General features: G+C 40.5%; 1 protein-coding gene across 2 annotated transcripts in view; it reads right to left on the bottom strand.

The window, feature by feature from the left end:
* The window catches only part of SAMSN1 (SAM domain, SH3 domain and nuclear localization signals 1), a 62,772-nt gene extending 37,264 nt beyond the window's left edge, over positions 1 to 25,508 (bottom strand). The window contains exons 1-5 of one of the 2 annotated variants that reach the window (XM_035116043.3): positions 25,476 to 25,508; positions 20,010 to 20,086; positions 14,837 to 14,899; positions 9,755 to 9,881; positions 8,792 to 9,171 (exon numbers count right to left, since the gene is read on the bottom strand). In XM_035116043.3, coding sequence (XP_034971934.2) covers positions 8,792 to 9,171; positions 9,755 to 9,881; positions 14,837 to 14,899; positions 20,010 to 20,084 — 645 coding nt within the window. In that variant the 5' untranslated portion in view covers positions 20,085 to 20,086; positions 25,476 to 25,508. Of the gene's footprint in view, positions 1 to 2,483; positions 2,731 to 8,791; positions 9,172 to 9,754; positions 9,882 to 14,836; positions 14,900 to 20,009; positions 20,087 to 25,475 lie in introns of those variants that run through there. The other variant, XM_035116044.3, reaches the window with a different exon arrangement.
* Positions 25,509 to 26,530: the final 1,022 nt, after the last annotated feature.

Here is a 26,530-nt window from a genome sequence, read left to right as displayed (position 1 = left end):
TTCCATTCACCAAGTGTGTGAAAATGTGTTTTTATAAAAATCAATTCATACTACTACCTTCTACATAAAAACATTTGTATGATAGCTTACAGTATTAATCTAAAATAAACAAAGTTGAAGGAGAGAAAGTCTCTCCAGTGGTGTGATAATCACCTCCTTGTTTAGCAACCATCAGAGTCAGCCCAATACATTGTGCTACCTGAAGCAAAAGATGAGATCACATTCCATCCATAGAATCCAACCAGGCTGGCAGCTGAATCTTATTTCAACATTGGCAATGGGATACCATCTTTCAGGGCGCCCAAGGGCAGCAGATCTAGTTAGAAGGTTCTGATTGCCAACTGACAGGAATAGTCAGAGGCCTCAGGAGAAAGAGCTGGAGTGCTGTTTGCTTAGCAACTGCTACCTAAGGCAAGGGTAGGGCCGGCCCTATGGTGGCCATTGCCCATCATTAAACATATAAGATTAAATAACTTATTGATACCAATTATTAATTCATCCATTTTATTACAGTCCTAATCAGCTTTTAAATCAGCGAAAAGAGGATTGTGTTATCCATTCTATCTTCCCAGAAAATATTGACTTGTTCAAGATTACTGTTGATAGTACAAGTTCATTCATTCTTTCCCCAGAAAGTGGCAGAAAGTGTAATTCAATCTGGGAAAATCCCTTTATCATCAGAAGATGAGTTTTAGGAAGTGCAGGAACTTCTTGGGGTACTCCAAGCTTTCTGTGACTGTTATTGTGTGTATGTGAATTGTAGTTGTTTGTATGAAAATGTTAATGTTTTATATGAATTTCAGATGGTATAATGTATTTATTTTCCATTTTAAAAAACACAGGTCATTTGGAATCTTTAAGGTAACAAGTGACTAATAAATCTTATTACAAATAATAGTATAAGACAAGGTGCTACTATTACAGCTGTAATCTGCTGTATTGCTGTAAATATTTTACAGTGGTGCCTCGCTTAACAAATGCCCTGCTTAACAAATGTTCCGCTTAATGAAAGGATTTTTTGAGCGGAGGTTGCCTTGCTAGACAAATTCGTTTTATGTAAAATTCGTCTAGCGAATCGCGGTTTCCCATAGGAATGCATTGAACTTCAATTAATGCGTTCCTATGGGCAAAAAAAAAAAATTCGAAAAAAATTTCAATTCATTCCTATGGGATTCGCTAGATGAATTTTTTGTTATAAGAAAAGACCCGTGGAACGAATTAAATTCGTCTAGCGAGGCACCACTGTAATTAATTTCAAGTGGTTCAGTGAGTAAAATTTTTCTATACACATAAAACCTTTAATTCGCATACACACAATAACAGTCACAGAAAGCTTGGAGTACCCGATAAGAAGGGGGGGGGGAGGGTTCCATCCATAAACAATATCTTTTTGACCCAACCAAAACCCTTTGCTTTTTTCAAAAATGAAAATCTGTATTATTCAATCCAGTCATCAGAACCAAAACAATGAAGAACTGAACAATAAACATTGTCAAGGGATCAATTATATTATACCTGAAGGCAAAGGGGTACCAAAATAACAAGCGTATGCTACTTCAAATAAAATGCATTCATCTGCCATTGTTAGGCTTTAATATAAAAAAAGCACTTGCAGCAAAGTGCAACTGACTGTTAAACTAAAAAGTTCACTAAAGATGGAAAAACAAAAGTATTGGTTCACACAAACAAGCATCTGCTACAATTATGGAATCATAGTGATGCTCCTGTCTAAGCCACGGCTAGTTCCCAGACAACTTCCTCACACAGCAATTTACAAAGTTTCTGAACACAGTCATGTAACTGAGCACACATCCTTGTGGATAAAATGTCCATTACTTTTTGTCAGTACTAGTCCTAAGACCCCTGTAGGGTCATTTCACAATGAAAGAAGTAGAACTGTGGAGATGACACTTCTGAAGGAGCTAATTCCATATTTTTTAAACTAAAAATATCACAATCCAGTGAGACTGAGCTGTATGTGGAGGTGACTTAGAATCAAGGTCCCTCACTGGACTGGGAATGAGGGCTACATACAGTTACCAAGACTTGGACTTGTGCAACTCCCTCTGAGGGTGGTAGTCTTCTCTTTTAGCTGGGGCCTTTGTAAAATCCTCATTTGGAATTTGATTACCTAAATCTGGGAATTACTCAGGGCAGCATGTTGAAGACAATTTCAAGGACACCTCTGCTTGCTTGGTACTTTGGTCTGAAGCCTGTAACATCTACTCTTGGAAGAGAGGGCATTTGCCACCTCATTTTCATGTGAGGGCCTGTTTGTGTGAAATTACCCTGACCAAAAAAAAAGCCCGCCCACCCCCTTCCAGAAATGGACATTGACCAGCTGCCCTCAGTCCCAATGAACTCTAGGCTGTGAATATCAAAAACTTGTAATTTGGTACTATATAACTGAGATTATTTTGAGCACCACAGCTTGGGTTTTTCCATCTAAATGTAACCCCTTCTTAAATTCTAAATTATCTTACCTTTGGTTTTTGAGTTTTTTCCTTATCTGAAGCATTCGAAGGTTTTCTCTTCAACATCTTAACATTCAGATTGAATCAAAATACCATTATAAGGCAGAGTTGCTTGATTTGCTCAGCCAAAGTGCAGCAGTGTGAATGATACACAGAGCTCAAATCAGCAAAATAAAACTTCCTTATTCTGCTAAGGATGTGACTTCACTCAGCTTTCTGCTAGGACTGGTTGAAATACTGAAGATAGAGGAAGGAAGACAAAATGAGAAGAAGAAAGAGAGAGAGAGGCTCTGGGTATAACTCAGCAAGCGCTGCTCCTTCAGCTTCTTCCCCACATTTCTTTCATGGCAACTTCCACAGAAACAGTGCTTGATGCACTGTTTCCATACCGGTACTAGCAGCCTTGTGTGGAAGGGTGAACAAGTCAGGGAAGTTTGAACCCCTGCAGTGTTCTATAGCTTTGTCAACAATTTATAACATCCCAAACAGCTGGATTATTATTATTCTCTTCTTTCAGTGTTACAACCATACTAGGAAGTACCACAACAATCATGATCTTCTGGCACATCCCTCTCAAAACAAATTTAAAAATATAGTGAGCTGAAGTGTAAAAGAACAAACACTGCCTACTATGTGATATTCTAATGAGGGTGGGTAACAGACAATTTATATACATTCTCCTGCAGCATTGCCAGTTGCAGGGAAACAAGCAGAGATTGCTATTTCCTCCTTGTGCAATTCCCAGGAACATCTGGTTGGCCACTGTGGGCAACAGAGGAACTACTTTTGTTTGATAGATTACCTTTGTCTGATCCAGCAGGACTCTTCTTATATTCTTACATGTTTTCTTTAGAGTAGGTTTTCAGAAGTGCATGGGAAGCTAGGCTTATGACTCCTTTGCAACCATTGCTCCAGGGCATATTTCTACAAAAAAAATTCTAAATGTGCCAAACAACCTTATCCTTAAAGAACAAAATCCTCCCTAGGTTGTCATCTTGGCCAGAAATGGAATCATATTTCTTATTAGCAGACTACACTTGGTGTGAAGATCATTTGATATCAATGAGATTAAAATCAGCTTTACCCCTGGTACTTCTAGCCAACTGGTTTTTAGAATAATAAACACACACCCCTACCTCACTGCTTTCAAATAAAAGACTCAAGAGATATAAAATCTAGGAGGGTGCAGTGACCACAAGGACGTTTTGTGTTTTGGAAAGTAACCCATTTTAGCTTGTACAGAATAGCATAGTGGTCTTTTGGGACCCATTTGAAATTTTGAGAAGAGTACCATGGGCACCGCCCACACTTGTTGCCTCTTTTCCCACTCCTGCTAATCTCTCCTCCCCAAATAGAGAGAAAACATGCACACTCCTCAATTTTACAAGTTATTTGAGTAAAAGTTGGATCCAGTAGACCTAACATGGAATTTAAAAAGTCATAGAGGATTCTCTCTCTCTCTTTCTCTCTCTCTCTCTTTAAAAAAATGTTCAACTTCAACAGCAGCCAGCACCAAACAACAAAAATATAACTTGGACCTATTTGTCTGGAATTTTGGAAGATTTTATATAGATGGGCCTATTATGCCTACAAATTTCATTCACTTCTGTCAAAAAAAAGTGTGTGAGAGAGAGAGCTATTGTCATTTGTTGATGCAAGTCAATAAAGAGGCACAGAGCTCCAGATTTACAAAATTAAGGTGCTGATATCAATCTAAGGCAAAGCAGCACAAACTAAAATGGGCCACTTTCCAAAACACCAAACAAGAGTGTGAACCTACTCTTGTGATCATTGCACCCTCCTAAATTATATCTCTATAGTTTTATATATGAAACCAGTAAGGTGTGTGTGTGTGTGTGTGTGTGTGTGTACTGCTCAGCTCTTAGCATAGTGCTTCATAGATTAAAAACAAATCAAAACTTTGACAAAAGACCCAAACACATATCAACAGTTGCTAGGATAATATTTTAACCTTCAATTATATACCCTTTCCCTCCGCCCTTGTAAAATTTGATGCATGAATAAGAAATAATGGATAAGTACTATATCTTTTGAAATGGCCTCTGTCTTTCTGGAGTTAACAATAAATATTCCAGAGAAAGAAAGCTTGAAGCTTATATATCACCCTTCAGATGAGTTATCATTTAATTTTGTTATTCTGGTCACTGTATATATTTATGCAAATCTGAGGAGGCAATATCATGTCAAGATGGGTTGATCAAAATGGGCTGACTAGCTAACAAAGAAAGATTACAAACATGATGAGTATTTATAAGGCTTCCTCATAACTATTTTCTTTTAAACCTTCTAAACAATTGAATAAGAAAAGTGCATGGGCACAATCCAGTCATCTTTTGCTCTATGCAGGGCAGTACCTACCATAAATCATGAGTCCATTAATTTTAATACAGTATTGTAGGAGAAGTTCCCTATGGATTAGTCCCTATATTTATTAAAAGCCATTTTAGCATTTCAGAAATTCATGTTCAGGTTTCACTCTCTCATCAAATTTTTCATGAGATTTTGAGTAGTTTCACATGCCTAAATCTATCTTGTATTCTTGCAATAGAGTCAATAATAAAATTGTTGGAAGAGTAGAATATCTATACGTCTGGTAATGGCAGCTGAAATGCCATTGTAGACCTGACCAAACTCACATGAAATTATTGTAGAATAAATGCAACAAGAGCACAACACACCTAGTAATGCATTTATCATATCATTTGGAAAGGCACATTGAACCCAAGTTCACCCAATTATAAATTCATTTGTTACACTCTTGGCCATTGTTCCAACCTTTAAAGCACCAAATAAACCTTTAAGAGAGAATCAAACCACCTTGATAATTCAAACATTAATTCCTTTTCTGCCCACTGTTAAAATCTGTGTGATTAATAAAAAGAGAATTCATATGTAGAGTAATATATGAGCTTCCCTTTGCTAGAATATTTATCGTTAAACGGGTAGAAAGAGGCCATTTCAGGAGATATAGTGCCCACCCATATCTATTTCCTCTCTCCATGCATCAGAAAAATTACAGCAGGTTGAAGGCTGACCTGATTATCTCCTTGTCCTTGAAAGTTTGACCTCTGCACTAGTTGTTGAAAATACCAAACAGAGCGAAAGACTGACACTCGTAACATTACAAGCACATAATTGAGTTAAGCTGGAATCTTGAATGAATTTTAATGCCTGGGAAGTTAATGTAGTCTGAGAGTTGTATCTTTTTAATTTTCAAATGGTCTAATATGAAGAATGCATTGCACAACATTGATCATAAAATGGGACAGGTGAACAGGGAGCATGTGAAACACACACAATTAGGGATGGTTATAAATGGCACCTGAATACCTCAGATCAGTCCCTTTTAGTAAACCACAGATTATTTGTGTATGTTACAGGTTACAAAATTCCCGCACCCCCATGTAAGAAATGACTTACATGCAGGGTTGTTCATGCATATGGCTGGCCATATTGTAAAAACATACTGTAGTTAATAGTAGTGAAAATTATTATATTATATTATATTATATTATATTATATTATATTATTCATGGTAAAATGGATCTCTTTCGTTTTCTGTAGCCCACTAGCATTTACAAGTGATGCATCATAGATAAAGAAATTAGCTGCCAATGGGACTTTTTAGCTGTTTGTAGGTTTATTATAAAACTGGATGGGTTGGATCAAGATTGACTGTTTCATGAATGAAGGGCTTCTTCTATTCATAGAAGGCACAGAAGCTCCCTGCTGCCAGAAGAAAAGGAGATAACTGACTTGTCTCTCAAATGCAAGGCCACACAGGGCCTCTAAATTGTCAGTAGGGGTGCCAGCTTGAATAAAATATTGGGGGGGCAGGTAAGGCCCACCTCACATAATCAATGCCAAGATGTGGTGCACACACATCATTTGAATGGCAATCCCCATCAACTGGGGGGTGGGGGTAGCCAAAGGGACCTCGGCCCCTAGGAGGTGGCACCTATGCTTATCAGCATTTAAACTCAGTTTATTAGTCCTCGTCCAGTCCACAGCATTGGCAAGACACCAGTCCAGAGTCTGCACACCCAGTCCCATTTAAGATGTTACTAGTGGCGGACCATGGGGGCCTCAAATTTCAGCAGTGCCCTATGCAGCACCAAAATTTGGTGCCCAACACCTCTAACCCTCCATTCTACATCATGGCTGTGGCACCCCCTGCAGTGCCCCCGATGCTCGATGCTCGAGCCAAACCTAAATCTACCTCTGATATTACAGATAAGTAGAACTGTGCGCCATCAGCACATTGATGGCATTTTGCTCCATATCCCCTAATGATTGCTTCCAATTGCTTCATATAGATGTTAAATAACACCAGGGACAAAACAGTCCCTTTTTGCACCCCATAGCAGAAACATCAAGGGGGCAATGAGTATTCACCAGTGCTACTCTTTGGAACTGAGAGGGCATGTAGGATCATAACTCCTGTAAAACGGTGCCTCTGACACCCATCTCACAGATCCTGTGGAAACTACCATGGCTGATAGTATCAAAAGCCACTGAGAGATCAAGTACTCCACTTGTCCTCTACCAATCATCAGGCTGACCAAGGCTGATTTGGTGCTAAAACTGACTCAAATGCAACCAGATAACCAGTTTCATCAATAAACTTCCCAATCACCTTCCTAGCTCTCAATGATTTGTTTATTTGTTGAATTTATATCCCACCATTTTCTCCAAAGAGTTCAACAGTTCTCTCCCTCATCATTTAATCTCCACAACAACTTTGTGAGGTAGGTTCAGCTGAGGGGCAGTGACTGGCCCAAGGTCACCCAGTGAGCTTCATGGCGGAGTGGGGATTTGAACCTTGGTCTCCCAGGTCCTAGTCTGACACTCTTAACTACTACACCACACTGGCTCTCATTAATTAACATGCCATGAGCATAGCAAACAACAAGAAGGCAAGTCCATAACTATGTTCTTACTTCTCAGTGACTAAGATTAAATGATATGTTGAAAATATGAGAAGCCTTATCACACACACAACACAGAACATGCAAATTACTGCACATCATTTAACGGATAGCACTTCACAACAGACTCGGTTCACTGATGCTTCACCTGAAAGTTATCAACTGACATCACTGCGTACCGATAATATGTATTCATGTGTAAATGTGTCCACAATGCGTCATTACCACAGAGCAAATAAGTTTAGCAATGATGACTTTAAAAGGGGAGAAATGGGCACCATAATCAAAATAATTACGTTCACCTTTCCCAAGTAAAAAAAATCAGCTAAAGGCTCCATTGCTTCCTTTTGTACTATATAAACTGGTATGATTTGAACATCTCACACTGCCTTATACCAAGTCAGACTAGAGGATTGGCATTTGCTTTCCAAGATGTAGGATGTGAGACAGGCCTTTCCCTGCCCTTCTATTTTAACTGGAGATGCTGGGGCCTACCAATTCATTCTGATGAAGCTTTAGATTTGAAAGATCTGTACAAAGCTGAAAGAAGGAGAGTCATTTTGGAGTAGACAAGAAGAAAAACAGAACACACTTTAGTCAGAGGATTTGCAACATTATCAACAGACTATATTTCAGACACATAGGGTGAGGTCTGCTAAACCTTTGTTTTACAAAGCACCTCCAAGAGCAAGCAGCATGTAGTAGATGACCTTTCAAGCTGCAAATGTGATGTTATCTGTCTTCCTATCTGTGATTAAAATCAAGATCAACGAATATGTATTCTGATTAATGCTAAAGCAGAGTCTCCTGTCAATAAACTGTTTTCTGCCAGAGCCATCAGTTCAAACTAAATTTATTTCTTCATGTCAGTGTCATACTGCTGAATTGCCACTGTTTTAAGTACTTAGCAGTGGAAGCCCAGTTTCAGTTTGACATGTGAAAGTCTTTACCCCCTCCCTCATATACAATTTGAATGGCACATTCAAACTTTTCATTTATTTTTAAAGTACAAATTTCATAGTTCGCTGTAGATAGCAATGTTCTCCAAGCCTGTATCACGTGTTGGGCATCTGTGTGAAGTGGGGCATATCAGTCTTCTAGTTTGCAAAGACTCTCATTGGCCTGGTCTGACAAGGCCTGTTTATGTAAAATTTGCTTAAGCAAGGGAGTAACACTGGCAAAAAAAATTGAAGGAGGGAATGAATAAAGGCAACTAGTCAGATTTGGATCAGATTTGTTTTTCAGGATTTTTCTATCACCATTCTCTTGGATGCTTCAGCCATGTCACAGGTAGACTAGAATAACTGCCAGATTTAACCCAACCAGTTTTTATAGCTGAGGTAATTAATTGGGAGGAAATCAACTTACCCATGAATCTGGGAGATCAACGTCCGTGAGAGAGGAAGTAAGACGGGGCTGGTGAGAGCAACAAGTACATTTTTCCCACTCCTCTATCCTTGTAATCAGGAAATCACAGGGGCAAAGCTGGTTATCAGGAAAAGGTTTCCAATCACTCCAGAGCTGAAATTCAGTTTCTGAACGGATGGAAATATTTCCCAAGTTGCTTAGTCTGGATGTATAAGATCTGCCCAAGGAAGTCGACAGAAGGCCTGTTCTCGTCTCAGCTTCATCCTTTCGCCTTGTATTCTCTCTCAATACTTTCTTGTCCTGGGATTTGGTTAATTTCATACATGATGTTGAAGCTTCATCCTCATCTTCAGATACATATACATCCTGTGGCAGTGGATCTTTAAAAAGTTTAAAAATAAATAAATGAAACTGTGGTTTGAAATAGTGTTTTATCTTCCCACCCATCCCCAAAGACACATGGAAATATTGGGATGCAGGCAATTCTTTACCGAACTTGTGGAACTACTTACACACACTTGGTATAAAGTATATGATATTTGTAAGAGTTGATCTAGGAAACTGACCCCACAATTATGGCCTATGCACCTAAGATTTTATGCAGAGATGGCCACATTTGAATGGTCTGTCCCCACATGGGTGACTGAAGCCAGCAGAGGTGGGGATAGTGTGCATGTTTCACATGAGCCGCATTAATTTTTGAGGTATTGTCTGAACCAGTTCGCAGACATTCTGTTGAAGCAAGGAAGTCTCTAACTTCCCACTGATCTCACAATTCATAGATTCTTTCAGCTTACTCAGGAGACACTATAGTCTCCCCAGGACATATTTAATTTAAATAAATGAGGGAATAATATTTTTTTCTGCGTAATTTACCTACTTTGGTACTCATTCTCTGAACCTACATAGAAAACTGAAATAAGCGCAAGCATATATAGACTCAAAAGGTGTTTCTTTACTTACTGAGAGGTATCAAAACATGCTTGATGTCATCCAAACTGTGTATACTGGCTTTCTTAGTTTGCACTAATTTCTGCAACCGTTTCAAAGTTCCCAACGTTTCAGCTTTATTTTCATCAGATTCTGCAACCTAGAGTAGAAAAGAAACATATGGCCAAAACACATTGAAATGTTTGTTTCCCTCTCTCCCAAGAAGCAAAGAAATACAGTGTAATTTTTTTTTGCAAGCTACAAAGTGACTCTGAGGTGTTCCAAAAAATATTAATTAAATCAAGCCAGCTGACTGATTCAATAGCTGCATGGTTGCTTGAAGGACAACTTGAAAAATAGTCTCATGGAAAAGGTTGAATTTGCATGAGTCTTTGTTCTATACACATTTTCCTGGCTTTCCAAACATCATAGTTTCTACTGCATCAGACTACTAGTCGGCCTAACCCAATATTGTCTACTTTAATTAGCAGCAGACAGGAGTCTTTCTCATGTGTCTAAAGATCCTTCAATAATAGTGTTCATGGATCTACTACACTACCTCTTCTCAGGTTTCAAGCAGTATGTGTCTTTGATAGAAGACAGAAGTTATGGTGGAGATAGTCAGCCTTTGACCTTCAAAAATTGGCAACCTCTCTCCCAAGAAGCAAAGAAATACTGTACAGTGTAATTTTTTTGCAAGCTACAAAGTGACTCTGAGGTGTTCTCAAAGGTGCTACCAAAAATATTAATTAATTCAGCCACAAGTATATAACTTGTGAGCTTCTTTCTTTGTGAAAAAGAAAGAAAGAAAGGAAAATGCACTAGCTGTGATTATGGAATTTGTAGCATTTCACTGTAAATGTAAAGGGTAAAGGGACTCCTGACCATTAGGTTCAGTCGTGACGACTCTGGGGTTGCGGCACTCATCTCGCGTTATTGGCAGAGGGAGCCAGCGTACAGCTTCCAGGTCATGTGGTCAGCATGACAAAGCCGCTTCTGGCGAACCAGAGCAGCACACGGAAACACCGTTTACCTTCCCGCTGTAGCAGTATCTCTTTATCTACTTGCACTTTGACGTGCTTTTGAACTGCTGGGAACTGCCGACCTTCTGACCTGCAAGCCCTAGGCCAGACATCCCCAAACTGCGGCCCTCCAGATGTTTTGGCCTACAACTCCCATGATCCCTAGCTAACAGGACCAGTGGTCAGGGGTGATGGGAATTGTAGTCCCAAACATCTGGAGGGCCGAGGTTTGGGGATGCCTGCCCTAAGCTCTGTGGTATGCCATGTGAGGCTCATTCATTATTACTTATTGACAGCTGCTAGACATAGCGGTACAGAAGCAAGGTATGATGGCAATGCCTATTCTCTACTTCTGAGTTCTTATGATTTGGCGGCCAGAGGTGTATTGGTTCAGAACTGGCTATATTGATTTTTGCTACCAGTAAGTCTATCTTCCATAGAATAAGTGCATTCTTTCGAAAAAGAATGGGTGGGAAAGTCCTATTGGTTCTCTGTTTATGCCTGCAAATAGATCTCAAATCCAAACCAGACAAGCTATTTTTGCAATAATTCAGATAGTAAAGGCTAGTATACAGAACCACTTGGCACATAGCTATTAGTGCTACACTAAACCATTTGTGGTGCAGCAGCTCGACACTGGTTAGGTGAATTTTTCTTTTTTTGTGGCTATGTTTGCATTAGTGGCTTAAAACACTGAAAGATCATTTCCTCTTGCTGCATTTTCAAGTAGCTTTTTTCCACTGCTGTTCACAGCAGAGCAGGACTGGAAATATCTCCAACCAGTTATTTATTTGCATGCACCAAACTGCAAGTCAGTGATGCTTTCATTTGCACATGCACAAAAGCAGCCTGAACTGTTCACAACACGATGGAACCACGAACTGTTCACACCACAACGGAAAGCTGGTTTGAGAAAAAGCTAATCAAAGAGGAGTATTTTTCTAAAAGCTACAGGATGCAGATGGAGTGTGGCTAATCTCATGTGAACCTGGCTTTAAAAAGACAGTGGTGGGAGCACACTGGAGCTACAGTAAGCAATAATGTGAACACATCCTCTATTGTCATAAAACTCACTCCTTAAAAAGGTATGAAGGAAGTATGTGCACCAAGTCTGTTCCCAAGCTGTTTCTAGATCCAACTCATAGTGCTGGGTTTAACCTATAACATCCTGCACTGCTTAGGACCAGCTCAGTATCTAACATATCGCCTTTCCCCATATATACCCTTCCCTGAACCCTCAGGTAATCTACAGAGACCCTTCTATGAGTGTCTCCCAAACCTGAAGTTCAGAGGGAGGGCAAGAAGGGAGAGGGCCTTTTTCATGGTGGCCTCCTGGTTATTGAACATTCTCCCCGGAAAAGCTTGCCTAGCAACTTCATTAATATTTTGCTGGCAGCAAGGAAAGTCTTTATTCTCCCTTGACTTTACCTTAATACTTAAAACATTGATCTTAACACTTTGGAGTATGTTTTTATGGTGGTTAGGATGGATGTGTTTTGCTCTGCTAAGGTATTTTGGTGCTCTGGAACTGGGTTTATGCTCCTGTTTTTTTGTTTTTGCTTTAAGTATGCATGTGATTGTATTTTATGAATTCTCTGTTTCTGTTTTTTTAAATTATTCAATAACTTAGGTTATTGGGCAACTAACAAATATAACAAGGAAAGAGCATAAGATACATGTTTCCATTTTGCAGCTATTTTGTGCTCATCAACTATTGGATTGTAGTCCAAAAGTCCCTTTAAGTACTAGTATTTCTGTTACAAATGTGCGGAATACCATTACTAGGCTGGTAAAGGGTATTTTCACAGAGTACCCTACCCTAGGAATATATTTTGCTAGAATAAATATGTAATACACTACATTTTTGAGTGAGCTAATGGAAAAGTACTGAAACAAATGGTTCTTCAACCTAACCATAGATTTCAGAGTACACAAATCATATGAGGAACTGGCAGCTTTGTAGAATAGGGAAAATATAATGGAGAAGAGATTACAAAATAATAGGATCCTGAGATGCAATATAACATTACTGAATATGCTGAAACCAAGCGTGACCCCCTGAAATATAAGAATGATTTTACATATCGGAGAACTTTTCATCAGAACTCTATTTGAAAGATAAAAAGCAGTCTATAGTTTTGCGTTGAATTTAATTTTATTTGATGCCATCCTCAGCTGGTGCATGTTGATGCAACTCAAGTTATGTTTGAGTGTGTGGAATTGGAATAGAAAATCTAATTTCATTCACAGTCATCTTAACAAGAGATGCAAAAGGCTGCATCTGGGGGAAGTTGCATGTTCATTTAAAATATAAAAACCACTTGGTTGGGTCAGACATCCTTGAGGTTATAATGCCATTCCATTCACAGAATGAGACCTCGAAATGCAGAAGGGGTCCTTTCCTGAGCAGCTGGAGTCCTGCCATTAATGGATGTTCCATCTGTTCATGCAGCAAATAGGTTCAAGTCACTGTGCAGTACTTTGGTGGGTACCACTCCACCAAAAGGCAATGGGGATAATTATCAGTGAAATGACTTCTTAGCTGAAAACACACAGAAATCATCGCATTTTAGCCAGAAGCAAACCTACCCAAATCAAGTGGATTTCCAGCAAAATCTAATTAAGCAATGTTTAGCAGACAATGTGCCCAACTCTAATTATTAACTGATAATAACATCGCTATGAATTTTGAACTGAGGTCTGAACTTGTTTTTTTTTTAGGGGTGGATGGTTGAGCATCTCAAAGTAAAACAGAATATAATCTACTCAGACTATTTTGCTAATGGATGAAGTGTAATCCTCTTTGTTTTAAGAGCAGTTACTGTGGATAGGGGGAGAGTTTCATGTTAGCAAAAGTCATGTAAGCAGAACAATAAATGCAGTAGTTATATTTTATTGATGCAAGTCGCCATGCAAACTGTGTTAATAAAAGCTTTTGAGTTTTCTTTTTTGCTTTGATTAAGGATAAGCACCAAATGTTCTGGGGCTTCATGACCACAGCAACTTATCAGAAACAGGATCTGAAACAGTTTCAGAGCATCACACTACTATGTGGGGGTAGGGGAAATATCAACTACTTGAACAGGAAGGAGGGAGGTTGCGTGTGAAAATGAATGAATAAAAATTGAATATATTTAAATCTGGGACAAATAAATCTATTACTGTCTTTCTTTTGAGTCACTCAAGCATGTGCCTATCTGAATGTGTCACAATCATACAATATATGATCTATGCTAAGCCTATACGGATATCATTTACTCATTTGGAAGAGCTGTCGGTCAGTCTTGAATCACAAAGGCAGATAGTATGATCTGGAATAAGGCCCCTTTCTATTTTGCTAACCTGAATAGTGCCAGAAAGCACACAGTTATGGAAAATATACTTTAAGACTTCATTGTTTGCACTTCACCTTAGTGGAGAGAAGTACAGGGAAGCAAATGTACTGACTGCCACTCTGGGCAGCTCCCAACAGAAAATTAAAAACATGATAAGACATTAAACATTAAAACTTCCCTAAACAGGGCTCCCTTCACATGTCTTCTAAAAGTTGGATAGTTGTTTATTTCCTTGACATCTGATGGGAGGGCATCCCACAGGACAGGCCTACTGAGAAGGCCCTCTGCCAGATTTTTCTGCCTGGTTCTTCGTGCACCTAGAAGGGTGCAGGGCTGTGTTTTGGTCAAAATTAGGCAGTGTCAGGTATGGGGCTTCTAGGCTTAATTCAGCTCTCCATCTTTCTCTCCATAATCTAACACCGCATTATCTTAGTTGTCCCAATGCTACCAGTTAGCGACATTGGTCAGCATTCGACTAGCACAATTTTAAAACTTTTTTGTTATCCGAGTCCTTGTAGATAAGGCGAAATGGGGGCAACCTGATCTCCTAAAATCTCCGCAGGCACAAATACTACCGAGGCACACTCAACTTTGGCTGGCAAATCAGTGTGAAGGCACAAAGACAAAGATCTAAAAGGGTTTGTTTCTATAATGTTCTGCATGTTCATTTAGTTGAAAGAAGGCTTTTCAAAACACTGCAGCCAATGCATAATTCAGCCAAAATGAAAAAGGAATATAAATTATGGAATCTCTCTTACTGTATCACTGGATGCACTTGGGACATGGTTCTGAGGTGGAATCCACTGTTCAAATGTCATTACCTTGGCCACAAAAGGGTAAACAAAATGTCAACAACAGTAATTGTAACATCACCATGTAGATATATCACGAAAGCAATTGGGCTATGCAGAATGCATTTAAAATAAAAGGTATCAATAATACAAATGAGGTAGATTTTTTTAAAAAAAAATCAGTTGATTGACTGTGAAGCCCCCCACATAGCTCTCTGTTGTCAAGTAAGAACTGTCCAAAAAGAAGAAGCGAGCCAAAATTAATGTTGGGACTCAAACTTCATTCATAAAATAATATAGATGCTACCCTTGGCGGGCATAGCTCTCCCAGGCTGACTTACAGCATCTTGAATTGCTTCTCAATGACATAATGGCCTGGTTCACATGTAACACTAATGGCCTAGTATAAATGAATAAATGTCCTGGTGTGCATTTAGAAAATTCTGGCCACTTTTCTTCTCCCCCAGGGCTTCTACTTCCACATCATCAGGAGCTAAGCCATAGTTTGGCTTAGCATTATATACAAACCTAGATTTGTGGTTTGTCTCACTCCAAATCAACCACAAGTTGTAACACACTGGTTGAGATATATGATTGTGCAGCAACTTGCTTGCCCTTTGCTTGCCCTTTGGTTCCTTTTAATTTGTTCACTGATTTCTGAGATATCAATAATAACAGCATCATTAAGAACACCTATTTCTGCTGTGACTTCTAGTTCTTCAGTGTTCAGCAACTGATGAATCATTAATTACCTTTATATTATTATGCACAGGCCCAAGGGTCAAGCTTCTTTAATTGCTCATACTAGTGGGTTAATTAATGTAGTCTTCTGAAGACAAGTGCCTGGAGACACAGTATATGTTTATAAAAATTGAGAAACATTCTGGACACATACACCAAACTGGAGCTGTCCAGATTGATCAAAGCACTTAGGATAGGTCTGTGCCAAATAAAATTTCACAATACTAATTTAATGGCAGCCTTGTTATGTATTTGTGTGTGCTACAAAGTATTAAACCCCTATGGGTCATATAAAAGAAAAACAATAACCCGCTGAATAAAAAACAAATCAAGAGAGATTCTTTACTTATTTCACCAGATACACCAGATAGTGTAACAAAATAAAAAAATCCTTCCAGTAGCACCTTAGAGACCAACTAAGTTTGTCATTGGTATGAGCTTTCGTGTGTATGCACACTTCTTCAGACACTGAAACAGAAGTCACCAGACCCTTAGAGAGGGGGGGGTATTACTCAGAAGGGGGGGTATTACTCAGAAGGGTGGTGGGAATGGGTGATTGACTGATAGGTGTGGTAAAACTGTTGACAACTGTAACGGCTGCAATTGGTCTCACAGGAAAAAGCAAGGGGTGAGATGGCTAGAGATAGCTTTATCATTTATAATGAGATAAGAATCCAATGTCTTTATTTAGACCAGGTCTCTCCATGGTTTTAAGTTTGGTAATAAGTTGCAGTTCAGCAACTTCTCTTTCCAGTCTATTTCTGAAATTCTTGTGTAATAAGACAGCTACTTATAAGCATAGCCAGCATGATTCGCACAACCACCACGTACTAAAAGAGAACCACCAACTTTAATGATTTGGCAGGCCCATTTGTTTGAGTACACAAGAAAAATTATACATGACCCTCCAAGCAGGGTGCCAGGGTGGCCTACTCGCTGGATCATCACCTTGTCGTGGTGAGTGGGCTTGCATGTTCCTATGACCCTTGTGAGCGAAGCTGTCGGGAATCTCGTACTCCCAGCAGGGTCACCCAAGGCGGTAAGGTCAAAGGGAAGGAGCTAGACAAAGAATGATCCAAGAAGTCCTCAACGGCAGAACAGGCGGATGATAACAAGTGGTACGTTACAACGGCTGTGAAGGCGGATGAAGGCTGTAGCAGATAGGAATCTACCGGTTTGTCATGACTACTTCATGCCATCGGAACAGCGCCCTACTGTGAAGACTGTGCGTTGGTCAGCGTACACTGATCTACACACATAAAACAAATTCATGCACAGGCATCTTCCAAAAACCCGACCCAAACCCCAAAAGTCCCATGGCGATCGTCAAATGGTAATGGGGGCAGGATCATGAAATCTGGAAGCCCCTAGTCATGAACCAGCACATGGGCGGTGGATACAGATTTAGTCGTTCTGACTCAAGGAACGAGGCAATTGAGCAGCTCGGCAGCTGTATCCATGACTGAGCAGCCCTCTTTAGGATCCACTCTGCTCACCCCGAGAAGGGAGAGGAGCTAGAAAAGGTGCCCTAAACATAGTCTGCCTCCCTTTCCCCCTGACTGGATTACTGCTCCCAGTGGGGTCACCACCTAGCAGTCGTAAAAGACAATTGAACTTTGGAACATGGAATATACGGACTTTGTCAGATAACACAGACAGTGAGCATCCTGAACGCAGAACTGCCATCATTGCAAGAGAGCTGCAACATTTTAACATCGATATTGCAGTGCTTCAAGAGACTCGAAGAGCAGGCAAGGGACAACTGAAGGAAGAAAAGGAGGCTACACATTCTTCTGGAAAGGTCATCATCTGAACAAGAACATCAAATACATGGGGTAGGCTTCGCTATCAAAAACGACCTTGTGAAGCTCCTGTCAGAAGTCCCTACCAGCATTAATGAACGATTCTCAACCCTTCGAATAAAGCTCTCCAAAAACCAGCATGCTACCATTATAAGCGCTTATGCACCAGCACTGGATGCCGATGAAGACATTAAAGAAATTTTTTACTCTCAGCTGGATACCGTTCTATCAGAGACACCTAAGGAAGATAAAATAATCCTCCTGGGTGATTTTAATGTAAGAGTTGGGCGAGATTTTGATCTGTGGCCTGGGACTATTGGGAAAGAAGGAGTTAGAAACTGTGCCACTAAGAAAAAAACCCGATGCCAACACTAAGGCTGAGGTTCAAAGAAGAACCAGAGAACTAAAAAACACCTGTTGGATAAGAAAAGCTCAAGAGATCCAGCCCTTAGCCGACACTCATGATGCACAGAGTTTCTCTGAAGCCACAAAGACTATCTATGGGCCAATAAATCATGGCATTTGCCCCCTACGCTCAGCAGACGGTAACACACTTCTAAAAGATAAAGAAGCTATTGCACTGCGATGGAAAGAACATTACCAACATCTCCTTAACCGCAACTCCCCTATAGCTGTTGAGGTCACAAATTCCGCAAAAACAAGTTAGAGATGAGCTTGCAGTATCTCCAAATCAGGGAGAGTTGTGTACAGCTATTGACCAAATGAAAAACAACAAAGCCAGTGGATACCTGCCAAAATCTTCAAAGTGGGTGGAATTGAACTTACACAACAACTTCACAAGCTCATCGAAAAAATCTGGGAAAGAGAAGAAATCCCAGCAGACTTTAGGGATGCCAAAATTATCAATCTCTTTTTAAAAAGGTGACAGAACTGATTGTGGAAACTATCGAGGCATCTCTCTATTAGCTGCGGCTGGCAAAATTATTGCAAGGATCTTAGCAAATCATCTGGTAACAATATCTGACAGTGGACATGATTTTCACCGCTCAACAGCTTCAAGAAAAATGCAGAGAGCAAAACCAACCCCTGTATATGGCATTTATTGACCTGGCTAAGGCTTTCGACACTGTAAATCATAATGCCCTGTGGACTGTCCTTCTGAAAATTGGCTGCCCATATAAATTTGTAAACATCATTCAGCTCCTCCATGATAATATGACAGCAACAATTGCAGATAACAGTGGCTCTCAAAGTGAACCATTCACAGTGGGATCAGGTGTTAAACAGGGTTGTGTTGTGGCCCCAACTCTATTCATTATTTTCATTGCCATGATCCTACACTTTGTCGATGGGAAACTCCCCACCGGAGTAGAAATCATATATTGAACAGATGGAAAGCTCTTCAATCTGAGCAGGCTGAAAGCAAAAAGTAAGGTTACCGTAACTTCCGTCATAGAGCTTCAGTATGCTGATGACAACGTAGTGTGCGTACGCTCAGAGGATGACCTCCAAACCACCCTAAATATCTTTGCAGAAGCTTATGAAAAGCTTCACTCAACATCCAAAAAAACAAAGTGCTGCACCAACAAGTACAAAATAACCCCTCTGCAGTGCCCCAAATCCAACTCAGGGGTGTAACATTGGAAAATGTTGATCACTTCTCCTACCTAGGCAGTTACCTTTCCACAAGGGCCAACATTGATGCCGAAATCCGGCATCGCCTGAGCTCTACGAGTGCGGCTTTCTCCCAATTGAAGTGCAGAGTATTTGAGGGACATTCACAGGGAAACAAAAATGCTTGTTTACAAAGCTATTGTACTATCAATATGGTACAAACAATATATACTATCAAACATGGACCACTTATAAACGCCATCTCCAACTCCTCAAAAGATTCCATCAACGGTGTCTCCGAAAAAATTTACACACCACTTGGGAAGACAGGCAAACTAATATCAATGTACTGGAAGAAGCAAAGATCACCAGTGTTGAAGCAATGATTCTTCAACATCAACTTAGCTGGACTGGTCATGTTGTGCGGATGTCTGATGATTGTCTTCCAAAGCAACTACTCTATTCCAAACTTAAAAATGCAAAGAGTAATGCTGGTGGTCAACAAAAGAGGTTTAAAGACTGTCTCAAGGTAAATCTTTAAAAATGTAGTATAAACACTGACAACTGGGAAACACTGGCCTGCGAGCGCTCCAGTTGGAGAACAGCCTTTACCAAAGGTGTCATGGGCTTTGAAGAAACTCGATCTCAGGACGCAAGGGAGAAATGTGCTAAGAGGAAGGCACGCTTGATCAACTCGTGCCTGGAAACCAATGTCCCCACTGTGGAAGGGCGTGTGGATCCAGAATTGGCCTCCACAGTCGCATACGGACCCATTATTAAAACCATGTTTATGGAAGACAATCTTACTCGGCTACGAGTGATCGCCAAAGAAGAAGAAGAGAAGAAGAACGGGGATGTTGTGACAGGGATTCCATTAGCAGTCCTTAGTCAGAGAGCAGGCTGATAAAAAAAAACACCCAGCCAAGCCTATAGGCACGTGGGATCCATTTTGTAGCCCAGTCTAGAAAGAACTTCAGGCAGGTATTTCTATTATCCAAGTTCTGCTACAGTTTCACAGTTACCTGACATGTAGTTTCCTCTATTCTTGTTCCTTGTAGTAAATGAAACCTTTCTCCAATAAGAAAATCTTCATTCATTTCTGTCCGGAGGTGGGGAGGAATTAGAAAAGTACAAAGATTATTATAATGAGGAACCTAATTAAAGTTTTTGCAATACATTTTCATTGAAAATAAAAATGAGTAACATATACAAATATAACAGAAACATGGTAGGAAATGTAGAGATATTTTTTTTTACCACAGTAGGAAAATTGGAGTTGTTATTTATTTTTGTTTTAAAGGTTTCAGTCTTATTTCCTGTGTTCTCTGGGCTTCTTCCCTTCCCTTATATAACAACCTGCCAGCTTTAAAAATATTAATTGCCTCTTGGTATGCTGTAGATATTTAAAATAGCTGTAGTGATGGGAAAACCAGACACCTAGGAGGTCAGAATATTTATGTTCTTTGATTATAAGATAAACACATGTTGTCTTTCATATATATTTATACGGTATATATATTTACATGGGAAGCACTTTCAAATTATCTCCAATCATAATAATGAGTTTCTACTACTGTATTTGAAATCAAGATTTTCATGAAGCAAAGTTCCTATGAAGGTTTTTCGTTTTCTTTTTACTTCCATGCTGCTTTCCATAGTGGGAACATCTTTACTGTCCCAGTCTCTCTAAAGATCACCACTATGATTCATCAGCTACTTAATCTGGTATACTTGGACTTAAACTCATTCATGCCTAATTTGTGGATCACTAAAGTAGCAGTCCCAAACATACTTCATTGGAAGTACTTGCATGCATCTGAACAAACTTTGTTAGCATTAGTCTTTTGATCTGTTTGCTAGCTTGTTCTAGGCAAAGTCTGCAAAATGTGTGAGCCTCGAAGCAGAATTCCAACAGCCATCCATGTATTGTGATTTGCTACATCCTTAATAACCCACTTCCTAATTTTACAGTCCCAAGCAGAGGTAGGAAAAACTGAAGGCTTATCAATCTGTAGTTAGGTGTTTGAATTGTGCTTAGGAATGAAATAGATGTCATTGTAGATGAAATAAACAAATAATTCAGGGGAAATGTTACCTTACATTTTCATCTCAAATTAATAAAGAACATTTCTATACTATTACTGTGGGATGCAGTAGCCTAAGACTTGCTGATCAGAAGGTTGGCAGTTCGAACCCGCTTCTGGCGAACCAAAGCAGCGCACGGAAACAGTGTTTACCTTCTCGCTGGAGCGCTTCCTATTTATCTACTTGCACTTCGTGCTTTTGAACTGCTAGGTTGGCAGGAGCAGGGACCGAACAATGGGAGCTCACCCCATCGCGGGGATTTGAACCGCCGACCTTCTGATCAGCAAGCCCTAGGCTCTGTGGTTTAACCCACAGCACCACCCGCGTCCCCCCTTTACATTTACTGTTACACTATTACTATGTTTAGGTATTAGGGGAGGGGTAGTACCTCTTGTGGGAGACATATTGTGCTCCTTCTGGGGTTGTTTGTCCACCTTTGTTCCCTACCCTGCACTAAGCTTTCACCTGTGGCTTCTAGAAACTGTCAGCATGTGACAGTGACCACACCCCAGCAAACAGCTTTGATAACTAGGTGAGGGTAGCCGATGAGTCTCAAACCCTCGGTGAGTTAGGGACTTCTCCTGCATGTGAAGACAGGCTCCGGCAGATTGAGCAGACAAGACCATTAGTGTGTCTGATGGTCAAGAAGGCAGTTACTCCACATGCTGTAAGGGAAGCAAGGGGCAAATGGGCTCATCAACCTGGGAATGTAGCTCATCCAAGACAAGGGAGACTCTGATCCTAAACCTCTGCTGCCTTGCAGATATATTCATCCATGAGAAAGACTTTGGGAGGAAACCCGAAGGAAAAATCCATACCCGCTGCCTTGTGGGACGTATTTGGGAGAAGAAAAGACTAAGGAGTAAACCCTAAACAAATCCAGAGTAGAGTTCCTAAGAGGGTTGGATGTCGTCTTGTATGCTTCTTCCACCAAAAATATTGCTCATTTTTCTTTGGACCACATCAGTAAGGGCAAGAAGAGGGACTTGTTGTCTGGGCAGCCCAGGAACCCCATACACATTGCCCAGATTTGTGCCCCAGATAGGTCACTTTGGTGCTGCTAATATAGCAAAAACACTGCAGGAGGCAGCAGTTGTGAGTTACCAGCCTCTGAAGCTACAGCGGGCATTGTGATTCGACCAGAGGTTTGGCTTCACCCTGGAGGTGCACTCCATTGTCTCTTGAGACAGATTGATGCCAACGATAATAAGGAAAGTCTACTTTTGTCTTCATTTATTTTCTAAATTCTTTTATATGGCATGATTATTTTCTTTTTTTAAAAAAATTCCAACTCCTTTAGTTTGAATTAGGTGAAGTTGGATGATGTATTTCAACCAAAATCTAATTAGAGATTTCACACCTTGATCCTAAACCTTTTCACTTGCAAACAGCTCATTAATGTAAATGGAATTTGTATGCACATGAGCATATAGATTACCACAATTGTTTTAGTAGAATATCAAATCAGTCTCCTTTTCTGGAAAATGTACTGTAAGTTATGTTCCCTCAAAATGTTAATGTCAGTTGGTATTATTATTCTTTTGGGAAATGTGAAGGTGTTACTGAAATGTTCCTTTAAATCTTCAGTATCATCAACCTGGGGAACAAAGCTTTGTGTATTCCCTTTGCAATAATAATAATAATAATAATAATAATAATAATAATATACATTTGTATCCCACTTTCCTTTCATCATAGAACTCAAAGCAGTAGAGATGGGTTTCTACGTGGTTTTTCGTTTCAGTTTTAACCAGACCTACTTAGCTTCAGCACAGATCCTATTTTATTGTGCTATAAGTGCACAAAAGTCTGCAAGATCACTGCTAATCAGCACAGAAAATATTGAACTAGACAGGGTATAAGGTGGCATCATATGTTTGTAAGCCAGGACCAAGTGCAAAACCCTCCACTCTTGCTGCTACAACATCTCCTTATGCCTTTATGTCTTTCCATGTCTCTTTTCCTGCTGAAAACTGTGCATGAAATACTGTATAGCAAGACAAAGTCAATGTGCAGATCCTAAAATGAACCCAAGCAACCAGGCAATCTGGCAATGTAGGAACTCTCTGCAGGATTATTCAAAAGTATGAAGGGAGAGGTAAACTGTACCACAAACTGGGACAAGACCCTCAAGGTGTGCCAAGGGAAGTGAAATGGTTAAAGAAAAGCTAAAAGATAAGATAGGCTCATGAATAGCCTATTTGAAATCTATGGCTTTAAGGTGCTTAAAGTTAAGCCTGTGGTTTAGTGCTTTGATTCATCAGGGTCTAGTTTCTGTGGGGTCAATCACTTAATCCTCACACCCAATTGCCTTTAGAAAGGAGAGAAAAGTAAGGAGAAAGAAAGAAGGAAGGAAATAGAGAGGCAACTTACCCTGATTCAGTGAATTCTAAAAGCAAACAGGCTTTTTGCTATGGCATAACATAAAAGTTGCCATGTTATTGTGTCAACTCTCTTATGTAAACTGAGTAGACCAGAACTCTGAAAGGACTGCATAGAGATAGCTGCTAGCTGCTTCTCAAGCTATTATGTACTGCCTCAAGTGTCATGATAACTGGTCTTTCATATTGGCTCCTTTATTCAAAGTGGAAAGGGAGAAGGAGCACCAGTGGTTAAGGTGGTAGATATGTAAAAAACAAAACAAAAACCATTTGTAGCTGTGTTTGGCCACAGCTTCCTGGCTCACTTCCCCTGTATGTCTGTACCTTTCCTTGGAAACTCCATTCATGTACTGGTGTGTCCATAGTGCTGTGTAAAATCAGACTGATAGGACCCATGGCAGCGTTGGCAAACCATAGTGAAAATATACTTTAAGCCTGTATACACACCATGCATTTGAAGAACCTTATGTCATCACTTACCCAAATCAGGACTCAGCTACATGAGTAAAAAAAAAGCATTCTGTGACATCAGAAGGCGCTGTGGAGTCCCGTCTTTTGCCAGCGTGCTTTCCCATAATAAAGTTTACAATGCGTTTCCCTGAAACACTTTTTTTTAATGTGTCTAGATCCAGCCCTAGTTTGTTAAGCATGCAAGGAATTGTTGCTCTGTAGGAGTAAATTACAGCTCCCAGGATTCTTTGGGGAAATAATGTGCTTTAATTTTTTGGTGTGTATCCAGTCTGACTAGTCTAAAATGCTATACACATATCTTCTTCCCCGCCCCCCCCAACCCCACATGGTTTTGTCTCTAGTAGGTAAAGGTAAAGGACCCCTGGACGGTAAAGTCCAGTCGAAGATGACTATGGGGTGTAGTGCTCATCTCGCTTTCAGGCCAAGGGAGCTGGCATTTGTTCACAGACAGCTTTCTGGGTCATCTGGCCAGCATGACTAGACTACTTCTGGTGCAAGAATTAAGCTGCACTGATATCAATGAGATTTACAACTAAACCAAAAATGTTTAGGCTACGAAGGCAGAAAGCAGTACTATGCCAAGTCAGACCATTGGTCCATCTAGCTCAGTACTGTCTACACCAGGCATCCCCAAACTGCGGCCCTCCAGATTTTTTGGCCTACAAGTCCCATGATCCCTATCTAAAAGGACAAGTGGTCGGGGAAGATGGGAATTGCAGTCCAAAACATCTGGAGGGCCAAGGTTGGGGGGTGCCTGGTCTACACTGACTGGCAGTGCCTACCCAGGATTTCAGGCAGGAGTCTCACTTGGCCCTACCTGAAAATGCCAAGGAATGAACTTGGAACCTTCTGAATGCCAAGCAGTTGCTCTGCTACTGAGTCAGGATTGGGGTTTATACCCCCCCCCAATGTGGGCAGGGCCGTCTTAAGTGCCCCTGGCGCCGTGGAGCGACGGATCCCTCCGACGCCCCCCGCCCCGTTTCCCAGTGCAGTGGGCAGGCGCCGTACGCAGCACGGCTGCCACAGGCGCTGCTGCTGCGCGGCGGGCGGGCAGGCACAGCGCAGTTGCCGTGAGCGCAGCTGCGCGTCGAACCGGCAGACCAGCCGGCCAGCGGGTGGGTGCAGCTCGCGGCGCCCTCCTGGCGGGCCGGCGCCGTGGTGCCCTGCGCCACCAGGGGTCTACCTATAGCCAGCCCTGAATGTGGGCTTCCTATTAGAAGGCTTTGCTACTTCTGTTTTCTACAAAGCACCCAGCATACAGTTACATGTCAAACAGCAGGCATACTAATCTTCTGCCAGGATCAAAACAGCAACAAGCTGGTTGCATGAGGGTCTTCTGCTGCTACATGTCAGCTACAGGAAGCATTTAATAGAAGCCATGCAGTTCCTTGCTTCAACTTTCCACTTTATTTAAAGTGCATATCTTTCCCTTGGGGAAGAGTCAGCGCTCCCCACCAGAGGCCTTGACAAATTATTTCACTGTTTTCCTCTGTGCCCTTTAAAATGTTTTGAGGAAAATGCAAAATCAGCTGAAATGCGTATTGCAATTACCTTCAGACTGACAGTGCCTCCCGAAGTACAAATCATTCTCTTGCTTCTTGGGAAGCTGCCCGAGTGTGCCATTCACATTTTTCCTATCTAGAAGCGAAGCAAAGAAAGCAGATTCCTGGATTCATATCATATTAGTGAAGCAGCTGAAAACTCTACATAATTAGCGTTGGGATGCCGATCAACCAATCCGAAAGGGCAATTCCCTTGAAAAAGCTTCTAAACATGGAAAAGATTTAGACCAATTGGCATCTATGCACAATATTTAGTTTGATCTGCAGATCTATATTACAGTGTCAGAGAGTCCATACAGTACCACAAGGGCCAGTGATTATTCATTTGTTCAGTTGTCTGTTTCATTTTTGAATTGCTTGCCATGGAGAATCTCACATTGCATATATAAAAATGATATAATAAAATGCATATATATAAACAATTTAAACCCACTGCATATATAGAAACAATTTAAAATCCATTACAGATGCCAATGGGATAAAAATCTATGCTTGTCGAGGACGGTCTTCAACAAATGCCAAAAACAATAAAGAAGACACCTGTCTGATATGTAATGAGAGGTGCTACCACCACACAAAGTCCTTATTCCAACATTGTGTGAAATGGGGCCCCTTATTTTACGGTTGTACCGGTAAGTTGTTTTTAATTGTTTTTTATATTGTTTTTTATACTGGAGCCTGTCTTGGGACCTTAGGGTGAAGGGTGATTTAGAAGAAGAAGAAGAAGAAGAAGAAGAAGAAGAAGAAGAAGAAGAAGAAGAAGAAGAAGAAGAAGAAGAAGAAGAAGAAGAAGAACAGTATCTGCAGGATGCCCTTTCCTGTAGAGCACAACAATAACTTGGGTATATAAGGATGATGAAAAGGTGAAGTAGATGGCAACACACTCCATATTTCAGGATGACTTCACCATGGTTTTCTCTAGATGTTAAATAGCATGGAGGGTAGCTCAAACCATGTAGAGCTCCACACTGGTGGCTGCACAAATCTGCAGAATTTCTGAACAAAATCTTAACAATACCGCTCAAACACTAGATTCTAGAGTTG

Source organism: Zootoca vivipara, chromosome 4, assembly GCF_965207765.1.
Source record: "Zootoca vivipara chromosome 4, rZooViv2.hap1.1, whole genome shotgun sequence".
Lineage (NCBI taxonomy): Eukaryota > Metazoa > Chordata > Lepidosauria > Squamata > Lacertidae > Zootoca > Zootoca vivipara.
Note: the sequence above shows the minus strand (reverse complement) of the source record. Positions and strands in the feature narration are given on the sequence as shown.